The 12,238-nt window shown below is 43.0% G+C and overlaps 1 protein-coding gene across 1 annotated transcript; it reads left to right on the top strand.

Moving 5' to 3' along the window:
* The first annotated feature begins 2,664 nt into the window (after window positions 1-2,664).
* On the top strand, window positions 2,665-11,974 carry LOC142657537 (selenoprotein Pb-like). The gene is made up of 5 exons (XM_075832589.1): window positions 2,665-2,683; window positions 3,536-3,763; window positions 7,142-7,354; window positions 9,153-9,294; window positions 11,239-11,974. The coding sequence occupies exons 2-5, from the start codon at window positions 3,558-3,560 to the stop codon at window positions 11,458-11,460; spliced, it is 783 nt and encodes a 260-aa protein (XP_075688704.1). The 5' UTR covers window positions 2,665-2,683; window positions 3,536-3,557; the 3' UTR covers window positions 11,461-11,974.
* Window positions 11,975-12,238: the final 264 nt, after the last annotated feature.

Raw genomic sequence — 12,238 nt, 5'->3', positions numbered from 1 at the left:
GATACGGGCCGGAGGAGAGGACTTGGGTACCTGCCCGTGATGTTCACGCTGGGGTATTGATCAGGAGGTTCCACCTTCTCTTCCCTACTAAACCGGGTCCTCTTAGTAAGAGTCCGGTGGCCCCTCATAAAAGGGGGAGTACTGTTAGGGATCTGCCAGGTACTACGTCTAGGTATACTCCTGGGATCAATCCACACCTGAGGCCAGACCTGTTAGACTGACACCGTCTCCCACCAACCAGGGTGGCAGGCTCAGGAGTGGGAGAGCCTATCGCGGCCTGGTCAGTCGGAGTTAGCTCCGCCCCCTGTCCTTTATTACCTGCCGTGTTCTCTTCCTCAGTGCTTGTAATTCTTCTGGATTCCTGGACACACTGCTGCTTGCTCCAGCCTGCTTCTGCCGTGCTTCTGCCTTGCTGCAGTTCCGCTTAACCTGCTTCGCTTTGCCCCTGGCTTGCTTCCTTCTCCGTACTCACGTTGGTATACTCCACTTCATCCTGGTCCTGACTATTCATTCACCGCTCCGTTTCCTTGCGGCGTTCCGTGGGCTACTGCCCCTTCCCTTGCGTGTTCCCTGTTTGTTCTCCCGTGCACTTAGACAGCGTAGGGACCGCCGCCCAGTTGTACCCCGTCGCGGGTCGTTGAAGTAGGCAGGGACAGGGCGGTGGGTAGATTAGGGCTCACTTTCCCTTCACCTCCTTCCTGCCATTACAAGTATAGTAATAGTATAGAGGAGTGGAGTATAGAGGAGTATAATAACAGTATAGAAGAGAGGAGTATAGTAATAGTATAGAGGAGTGGAGTATAGAGGAGTATAGTAACAGTATAGAAGAGTGGAGTATAGAGGAGTGTAGCATAGTAATAGTATAGAAGAGTGGAGTATAGAGGAGTATAGTAACAGTATAGAAGAGTGGAGTATAGAGGAGTATAATAACAGTATAGAAGAGAGGAGTATAGTAATAGTATAGAGGAGTGGAGTATAGAGGAGTATAGTAACAGTATAGAGGAGTGGAGTATAGAGGAGTATAGTAACAGTATAGAGGAGTGGAGTATAGAGGAGTGTAGCATAGTAATAGTATAGAAGAGTGGAGTATAGAGGAGTATAGTAACAGTATAGAGGAGTGGAGTATAGAGGAGTATAGTAACAGTATAGAGGAGTGGAGTATAGAGGAGTATAGTAACAGTATAGAGGAGTGGAGTATAGAAGAGAGGAGTATAGTAATAGTATAGAGGAGTGGAGTATAGAGGAGTATAGTAACAGTATAGAGGAGTGGAGTATAGAGGAGTATAGTAACAGTATAGAGGAGTGGAGTATAGAGGAGTGTAGCATAGTAATAGTATAGAAGAGTGGAGTATAGAGGAGTATAGTAACAGTATAGAGGAGTGGAGTATAGAGGAGTATAGTAATAGTATAGAGGAGTGGAGTATAGAGGAGTATAGTAACAGTATAGAGGAGTGGAGTATAGAGGAGTATAATATAGAAGAGAGGAGTATAGTAATAGTATAGAGGAGTATAGTAATAGTATAGAGGAGTATAGTAATAGTATAGAATAGTGTAGTGTAGAGGAGTATAGTATAGTAATAATAATATAGAACATTGTAGTATAGATAGGTATAGTAATAGTGTAGAAGAGTGTAGTATAGTATCAGTATAGCAGAGTATAGTATAGTATAGAAGAGTGTGTAGTATATTATATTATTGTATAGTTGGTAGTACAGTGTAGTCTATTATGTATAGTGTAGTATATTATATTGTATAGTGTAGTATATTATATTATTGTATATTGTGTAGTATATTATATTATTGTATATTGTGTAGTATATTATATTATTGCATAGTGTAGTATATTATATTATTGTATATTGTGTAGTGTAGCGTGTAGTATTGTGTGTAGTATATTATATTATTGTATAGTGTGTAGTATATTATATTATTGTATATTGTGTAGTATATTATATTATTGTATATTGTGTAGTATATTATATTATTGTATAGTGTAGTATATTATATTATTGTATATTGTGTAGTGTAGCGTGTAGTATTGTGTGTAGTATATTATATTATTGTATAGTGTGTAGTATATTATATTATTGTATATTGTGTAGTATATTATATTATTGCATAGTGTGTAGTATATTATATTATTGTATATTGTGTAGTGTAGCGTGTAGTATTGTGTGTAGTATATTATATTATTGTATAGTGTGTAGTATATTATATTATTGTATATTGTGTAGTATATTATATTATTGCATAGTGTGTAGTATATTATATTATTGTATAGTGTAGTATATTATATTATTGTATATTGTGTAGTGTAGCGTGTAGTATTGTGTGTAGTATATTATATTATTGTATAGTGTGTAGTATATTATATTATTGTATAGTGTAGTATATTATATTATTGTATAGTGTAGTATATTATATTATTGTATATTGTGTAGTGTAGCGTGTAGTATTGTGTGTAGTATATTATATTATTGTATAGTGTAGTATATTATTGCCACCAGCACCTTACACCTATGTCCTGACCTGTGTTGCAGCCCCTGCTCTGGGGCCCAATGTCCTTCATTATGTGGGGGGTGGGGGGTCCTGGCCCGGCCTCCAGGGATAAAGTGCAAGAGTCCTGAACATTGTGCCACACAGTTCTAGAATAATCATCCGGAGGAGCAGCGGAGAGGGTTGTGTGTGAGTAGCGGGGCAGTCCCCAGGCTGAGGCTTTATAGCCTGATATCTGGCTCTGTGTATACGTGGCTTATGGGTTTTTGTGTTTTATAGGGGATGTTTTACTTCAGAAAATAAAGTGGTTTAAAAAAATTTGGGGTTCTGCAAAATGAACTCCAGACTGTGTTGTTGTAAAACAGCACGTAAGAAAAAAATCTCATACAAAAGTCACATTTTTCTAAACTCTAAAAAAATGTATTCACCAGACACCGGAGAGACCTGGAATTCTGGATTATAAATATTGAAAAAGTTTCTCCTCCGATTTGACATCATGTATTATAATAATGACATTTTTAGTACGTTTTTTAGAATTTGTGTTTTGTTTTTTTGCATGTTTAGGTTTTTAATTCAACGTGATAATTGATATGTTTTTTTCTAAATATTATTGTTAAAAAATTGTTGTAATTCATCTGTCATTTTTGTAATTTGGACACCCTATTGTGGGTGAGTTCCCAGTCAGATCCGCACATGTAGCCGACTGTTCATCCCTCTACTATGTCTCCTGAGGGCGGTGGGAGGAATGGACGGTGATAATTACAGATCTGTGTAAACTCAGGAATGTGCCTGGAAAGGGCGAGCAGCGGGTGATGATGTGTGAATGATCCCCCCAACACGAGGCCCTAGAAAAACACATGAAACACCCACGTGACACAAAACTTCACCACAAAATCAACGCCAATAACTAATTGTGCAACTTCTGCTGGTCTTATTATAGGACATAAGTGACCAGCTGGACAGAGAATTTTTTTGAGATTACTGTCTCTTTAATAAGGTGATTATGGGCGGAGCTAACTTTTTGTTTTCTCTTCCTCAGGATTGTTGCGGGTCCAGTCTCTATGATGGGGGTTTCCTCTCTTTTTATTATTTCCTTCCTGGGGCTCCTGGTTGTGGTCTCGTCGGCGCAAAATGAAACGTTGATTTGTAAACCGCCGCCTCACTGGAGCATCGGAGACGAAGAGCCCATGGGGAGGTCTATTGGTCAAGTGACAGTGGTGGCGCTTCTCCAGGCCAGCTGCGGCTTCTGCCTTGTCCAGGCCGCCAAGTAAGTCAACTAATAATACTATAGAAGTCAACTAGGAAACACGACGCCACCATATCTGTTGTTGTATTGCGCCATTTTTGCCTAACATAAGGCGTGTGGCTAAATATATATTTAATCCCACCCTGCGCCGCCTGTGGCCAACAAAAATACTGAAGGCTGCGTCAGGTTGCGCTAAATTTCCTAAGTACGACATCATAACCAGCCGACATCGTAAGCGTACGAGACGCAGTCCTAATACGTTCATCACGCGGCTTTTATCCGGATCAGGGACTGTACAGACTGGTTCTCAGCCCCAACTGCCCCGCTCAGTTCTTAAAGGGGAACTCCATTAATTGTAACTACTCATGACGGAACCTTCCGGACCCCGATGAGTGACGTGTAGCGCTGGTCGTGCTGAGCTCCCAATATGTCGCTTAGCAATGAGAGCTGCGGTCAGTCGATGACTACACAGGATTGCCTCATTACAGTGGAGGGCAGAGTAGTCACCCGTCAGTGCGCTGTATGTATGATCCATCCCTCGTTCCTACAGCTTCTCCTGAAAAGATGGCTGCCAGACCCCGGCGCTGGACGGACCAATAAGGCTCTGATCACATGACTTCAGAGCCTTACGTTGGCGGTATATGTAGGGAGGATTTGCTGACATATGCCTCCGACGTCCCCCACTGTATCGGCATGCAGCGGGATACGTTTTATACACCTTTGTATGGAATAGCGCAGTCTACTAAGATAGGACACACTTTTCCATACCCCGGATGATTGGGGGTCTATATATGTGTTCAAAATACGCACCAGAGCATTCCCAGCACATACACTGATCGTAGCGCTCTGACGTCATGTGAACAGAGACTTAGTAAAAGGGGAGCCTTAAAATTCTTTTAGCATCTAAAGATTCTGATAATCCGGCGTTTGTTTCTTGATCTGGACTTTCTTCGCTCCAGTTTTCCGGAAAGTAGCAGCTTCTGTGTTTCCTGAAGTTTCTTTGCTTTTACATTGGAGTTTTATATACTTTTATATGACCATTTAATAATCCGGCGTATATCAGGTCCGATTAATCCAGTTTGGGCAGGAAGCAGCGCAGCGTTCGGTCACACACAGAACTTTCATTGTTTTGCTCTTTTAGAAATTTTGTGTAAATATTAACCAGACAAAGGTCGTATTTACCACAGGCGCAGGCGGCGGATCCGGGGCGGCGCAGCAGACGGCGCGGACAGATGTAGCCCTGATGTTAGGTGTACACCCTGCACACATCATATGGGATCTTCTCGCCCCGGGGAGAAAGTTTTAAAATGAGTCCCCACCCCCACCTGACACACTTTTGCCGGATTCAAGCAGCATCCACTACTTCTCTGCGTCATATCCCCAGTTCCTGTGTGTAAAATAGGAATATTAGATAGTAAGCTTCTGGGGTCAGGGAGTCATTCATTGCTTGTGAGAATAGATATTGAGGTCCTGTGGACAGGGATGAGGGTAGTGATATATTCTGGGAGATTAGACTGTAAACTTCTGGGGTCAGGGCTGATGGGAGTGATACTGAGCTCCTGGGGATGCAGCGATGTCACTAATCACTGAGAGGAAATAAAGGCACAAATATTGCCGCACTTCCTTCAGTTGGCAGACGCAAAAATCAGGACTAAGTCGGATGTCATACTAAAATGTGACCACAAGGGGGCAGACACATTCTTTCACAGCAGCGATTTTCATGCTAAGGATTTGTTGACACGTTTTCTTTACACGCTTAGACCTTGTTCACACAGTTTTTTGCAGGCAGAATTCCTTCCGCGGCAATTGAAGTTAATGCAAGTACCGCTGACAAAAAATGCAGTGAAAAAATTTTCAGAAATGAGCGCCGCAGGTTTTTTCTGTCTCTCATTGATTTCAATGGGAGGTCAGAGGCGGAAACCTCGGACGTGACGCTTTTTTTTTTCCGCAAGCGGACAAAAGCCGCCCAGGAAAATAACAACGCTGCCTCTCATTGAAGTCATGAAGTCATGAAGTGGTGATTTTGTCCATTTTTTGGCCACTGATTGCGACGCGGTTTCCGCATCAAAAAACTCAGTGTGGACTGACCCTAATTCAGACACTTTTTCAGCGTAGGAATCAGCGTGGGAAACGTTTCTATTTTGCCTCCCATTGTTTTCTATAGGAATCAGTGCCGTCGTTTGGATGGTGCTGAATTATCAACGCTCTGAATCTAAATCAGCGGCGCTAAAATAAATAAACGCCTCCTGACCCGTCTGTGTGCGAATCTGCCTGAAACCTCTCGTTGAATGTTTTTAGCGCGGTTTTGTGAGTTGTATTTTGAATTTGGCATCTACAAATCAGCGTGGAAAAACGTGCGGAATATGGAGATAGATTTTCAGCCTCATTGTAATATCATGTGAACGTGCCCGTAATGTTGTGCATTTTCTGATCAGTCCTGGTCCCTGCTGTAGTCCCGCTGCCCCTGTGTAATAATTGGTGAGATAGTTTCGTCATTTCCCACGCCGATCATTGCTCCGCCGCGCTTTGTCCCATTCATCCACCGATCTTCTAACGTGTCCACGACAAGAGAATTATATATTCAGCAAACCGGATATATTGCTATAATTGGAATCAGCCCCCTATGAACAGGTGGGATCCAATAACCGGGACTGGCAGAGACAGATCTGCGGGTCCCGGTTTTACCCTGTGAGTCTATCAGCAGAATACAGGCTACTGTCTATTTCCGATAAGAGAATTATACTAGAGATGTATTATATATTCAATTTCTTACATACAAGCTCATGTCTGCAGCATAAATATCTGGACGGCAGGCTGAGAGCCAAACCCAGCAGCTGTGTGAGAAGGACCAGTACACAGAGGTGAGGGGGCTCCATAGCAAAGCTTAAAAAGGGGCTCTGTATTGATGCTGGTTAACGCCACCTTACCCCTAACCCCCATGGATAGGAGGATGGTGCTTGTTTGCCCCCCACCCCATCTCCTTCCCCCACACCTGGGCAGATGGAGAGGGGGTCCCTGCACAGGTTCTCACCACCATTATTGCACCAACCTGGAATGGGCCCCCTTTCTCTACAGGCCCCATAGCAGCTGCATGTGGTGCCTCTAGTGTATGTACACCCTTCACAAGGACTAGGTCTATTCACTAACAGCAAGCAGAGATCTTGAAAATTGTGAGAACGAAGCACAAAGTAAAATAGAAAGTAGTACTAATAGATTTCCAAGCGATCGGTCTCCTGCCATAGACCCTGATTATTGGCATGAGCGCTCGCTGTCTATGGCCTCATTTACTTGACCATATATATATATGTGTGTGTGTGTATATATAGGAAGCATGGCTTAGACCGTGCCATAATGACAGAGAATGGCGCCGTAGTAATAACGTAACGTGATGTTTTCCAGCATGGGTCCTCTGCGCGACAAACTGAACGATCGGGGACTCTCAAACATCAGTTACATTATCGTCAATGATCAGAGTTTCGTGTCAAAGCTCCTGCTCCCGGAGTTACAGAGAAGAGCTCCGCCAGGAATACCCGTGTACCAGCAGCTGCCCAACCAGCAGGACGTGTGGGGGATCCTGGATGGAAGCAAGGACGACTTCCTGATCTATGACAGGTGGGTGACAGCAGCCCCCGCCCAGGACCATACAGGTGCTGATATGTGGGACCATTGAGGAGCTTCCCCAAAATATCCCAAATCACCTCCGCAACTGCGCTGTCCAGTCCACACCAAAACTAGTAATAATTGCCTGTAATCCAACCCCTCCTGAGGAGCAGTCCCATATTCTGAGGGTAACCGCCACATTTTGGGGCTCCCTTTGTTTGGCTCCGTATATATATATATATATTCAGGTGTATTCGCTTGTTTGTCATTATTTGATGCATATTTTTATGCGGTTGCAGTAAAAAATGCATCGAATCTCAGTAACGACGCATGTGGTTTTCGTATGTGTATTCAATGTCTGAATACACCCTTAGGGCACGGCCGGACGTGGCAGTTTTTCCGCTGCAAATGTTGGTGCAGATTTGGGGCAATTACGTAATGAATCTGCAGCAACATTTGCATATTTGACAGGTAATTCAGACGTTGCAGATATCACAGCGGACTTGCCACAGATTTCAGTGTTTGCATTGCAAAGGCTGAAATCCGCAGTGAAATTCCGCTTCTTCTCCGCAACAGACAGTGCATGCTGCGGAGGAGGGGAAATTCTGCACCGCAGCCTCTGGTCCGCAGCGGAGTTTCCCCGCAATCTCTGAACTAACTTGCCTAAAAATGTATAGAAACAAATGTAAAAAACGGGCGCTGGAGAATTCCACAGTCTGGCCGTGCCCTTAGGCTCTGTTTACACAACGTTTTCACTCTACGTTCAGTTCACGCGCTGAGGAAGCCCCCCAGCGTATACACTGAATGCGTCCATAGCGCCTACCCGATGTATGCCAACAGTGATTGGTTTAAAAATTAATTGGAAACAATGACACAGCAGATATAGTCACCTGTACCACGTGAGCTAACAATCTAAGGGCGGATTCAGACGAACGAGATATACGTCCGTGCAACGTGCGTGATTTTCACGCGCCTCGCACGGACCTATATTAGTCTATGGGGCAGTGCAGACTGTCCGTGAGTTTTGCGCAGCGTGAGTCCGCTGCGTAAAACTCACGACATGTTCTATATTTAGGCGTTTTTCGCGCATCACGCACCCATTGAAGTCAATGGGTGCGTGAAAATCACGCATGCCCCACGGAAGCACTTCCGTGGGACAAGCGTTATTCGCGCAACAGCAGTAAAAGAATGAATGTAAACAGAAAAGCACCACATGCTTTTCTGTTTACAAACATCCAAACGGAGTGTCAATGATGGCGGCTGCGCGAAAATCACGCAGCCGCGCATCCCTATGAACAGGACACACGGAGCTGACACGCTGCTGCCACGCGTGCAAAACGCAGCGTTTTGTGCGCGCACAAAACGCTCACGTTCGTCTGAATCTGCCCTAAGGGCTTATTCAGACGAACGAGATATACGTCCGTGCAACGCGCGTGATTTTCACGCCCGTCGCAAGGACCTATATTAGTCTATGGGGCCGTGCAGACAGTTGCATGATTTTTACGCAGCGTGAGTCCGCTGCAGAAAAGTCACGACATCTCCGTTGTTTGGGCGTATTTCGCGCATCACGCACCCACGTATTTCGCGCAACAGTTGTCAAACTATGAATGTAAACAGAAAAGCACCATGTGCTACAAACATCCAAACGGAGTGTCAAAATGATGGCGGCTGCGCAAAAATCACGCAGCCGCACATCATACGTGGCTGACGCAAAACGCAGCGTTTTTTGCATGCCCAGAACGCACACGCTCGTGTGAATGAGGCCTTAATGCTGATCATACACATTAATGACTGACCTTCTGATTTATAGATGCGGACGTCTCACCTTCCATATCCGGCTACCTCTCAGCTACCTCCACTTTCCTTATGTAGAAGCCGCCATCAATGCCTCGTATTATGAAGATTATTGTCAGAATTGCAGCTTTTACGCAAATATCACTCAGAATGAGACGGTAAAAAAATGGGCATTTTATGTCGATAACAAGAGAAATATAAAGGCCTAATGCTCAGATCTGCACAGATACATTGTATCCTCATAGTAGTTGTAATATAGAGATGATAGAGCTGCATAGATACATTGTATCCTCATAGTAGTTATACTATAGAGATGATAGAGCTGGACAGATGCATTGTATCCTCATAGTAGTTGTAATATAGAGATGATAGAGCTGCATAGATACATTGTATCCTCATAGTAGTTATACTATAGAGATGATAGAGCTGGACAGATGCATTGTATCCTCATAGTAGTTGTAATATAGAGATGATAGAGCTGCATAGATACATTGTATCCTCATAGTAGTTATACTATAGAGATGATAGAGCTGCACAGATACATTGTATCCTCATAGTAGTTATACTATAGAGATGATAGAGCTGCACAGATACATTGTATCCTCATAGTGGTTATAATATAGAGATGATAGAGCTGCACAGATACATTGTATCCTCATAGTAGTTATACTATAGAGATGATAGAGCTGGACAGATGCATTGTATCCTCATAGTGGTTATAATATAGAGATGATAGAGCTGCACAGATACATTGTATCCTCATAGTAGTTGTAATATAGAGATGATAGAGCTGCACAGATACATTGTATCCTCATAGTAGTTATACTATAGAGATGATAGAGCTGGACAGATGCATTGTATCCTCATAGTAGTTATAATATAGAGATGATAGAGCTGCACAGATACATTGTATCCTCATAGTGGTTATAATATAGAGATGATAGAGCTGCACAGATACATTGTATCCTCATAGTGGTTATAATATAGAGATGATAGAGCTGCACAGATACATTGTATCCTCATAGTAGTTATAATATAGAGATGATAGAGCTGCATAGATACATTGTATCCTCATAGTAGTTATAATATAGAGATGATAGAGCTGCACAGATACATTGTATCCTCATAGTAGTTATACTATAGAGATGATAGAGCTGGACAGATACATTGTATCCTCATAGTGGTTATAATATAGAGATGATAGAGCTGCACAGATACATTGTATCCTCATAGTGGTTATACTATAGAGATGATAGAGCTGCACAGATACATTGTATCCTCATAGTGGTTATAATATAGAGATGATAGAGCTGCACAGATACATTGTATCCTCATAGTGGTTATAATATAGAGATGATAGAGCTGCACAGATACATTGTATCCTCATAGTGGTTATACTATAGAGATGATAGAGCTGGACAGATGCATTGTATCCTCATAGTGGTTATAATATAGAGATGATAGAGCTGCACAGATACATTGTATCCTCATAGTGGTTATACTATAGAGATGATAGAGCTGGACAGATGCATTGTATCCTCATAGTGGTTATAATATAGAGATGATAAAGCTGCACAGATACATTGTATCCTCATAGTAGTTATACTATAGAGATGATAGAGCTGGACAGATGCATTGTATCCTCATAGTGGTTATAATATAGAGATGATAGAGCTGCACAGATACATTGTATCCTCATAGTAGTTGTAATATAGAGATGATAGAGCTGCACAGATACATTGTATCCTCATAGTAGTTGTAATATAGAGATGATAGAGCTGCACAGATACATTGTATCCTCATAGTAGTTATAATATAGAGATGATAGAGCTGCACAGATACATTGTATCCTCATAGTGGTTATAATATAGAGATGATAGAGCTGCACAGATACATTGTATCCTCATAGTGGTTATAATATAGAGATGATAGAGCTGCACAGATACATTGTATCCTCATAGTAGTTATAATATAGAGATGATAGAGCTGCACAGATACATTGTATCCTCATAGTGGTTATAATATAGAGATGATAGAGCTGCATAGATACATTGTATCCTCATAGTGGTTATAATATAGATATTGTCTATTTTCTGTTACAGAGTAAAACCTTCAGGAACAACTCTACAGATGTAAAAACTGAACGACAGTCACAGCCTGAGACTCCGCGTCTTGAAAAAGACAAAGACAATGAAAATAAACATGGTGATCATCGTAATTATGACCACGATGACGAACATGAGGAGAAGAATCCTAAAAATCATCAACCAATCAACATTAATGAACGTCATCAACCAATCAAGAATAAGGGAAAACATCATTAAAACGCCAAAATCTGATTAATATGCAAAACCAATTATAAATCTCATCATCCAATCAACATATAACCAACCATGAAGCTTCTCCTCCAATCATCTGCCAGCATCCACTGACCATTATCTAATGTGTATGGCCACGTATCCAGCTCCCACCAAAAGAGCCGGAACACCCTCAGAACTTTTCAACGGCTCGAAGTAGAGGGTTGAAATTTGTTAGGATTTATTGGGGCCATAACATCTACCAGTTAATGCCCAAAAAAAAACACCCCCACCCCCTTGGGGGCGGTGGGGTGGACAGGGGCTGCAAAATCTTAAATGGCACGGGGGTCGAGTGGGGGCTCATTTGAAATCTCTTTTCAATACGAAAACAATGATGCAATAGCTTTTGAGTAACCGAAATGTGTACACATGAAATCACGTTACAATCGTACACTAAGTCCATTGTATCGCCGAGGCCGATTGTAATAATACCTAATTTAAAGTCACCTTGATCTGACATTCCCAAGCTCACCCAAACACGCCCACACACACGCCCACGCGCTCACCTACACACGCCCACGCGCTCACCCACACACGCCCACGCGCTCACCCACACGCTCACGCGCTCACACGCGCTCACGCCCACGCGGTCACCCACACACGCCCACGCGCTCACCCACACACGCCCACGCGCTCACCCACACGCCCACGCGCTCACACGCGCTCACGCCCACGCGGTCACCCACACACGCCCACGCGCTCACCCACACACGCCCACGCGCTCACCCACACACGCCCACGCGCC

This window comes from Rhinoderma darwinii, chromosome 7 (assembly GCF_050947455.1).
Source record: "Rhinoderma darwinii isolate aRhiDar2 chromosome 7, aRhiDar2.hap1, whole genome shotgun sequence".
NCBI classification, from domain to species: Eukaryota; Metazoa; Chordata; class Amphibia; order Anura; family Rhinodermatidae; genus Rhinoderma; species Rhinoderma darwinii.
The sequence above is the reverse complement of the archived record's forward strand: the minus strand, read 5'-3'. Positions and strand labels throughout refer to the sequence as shown.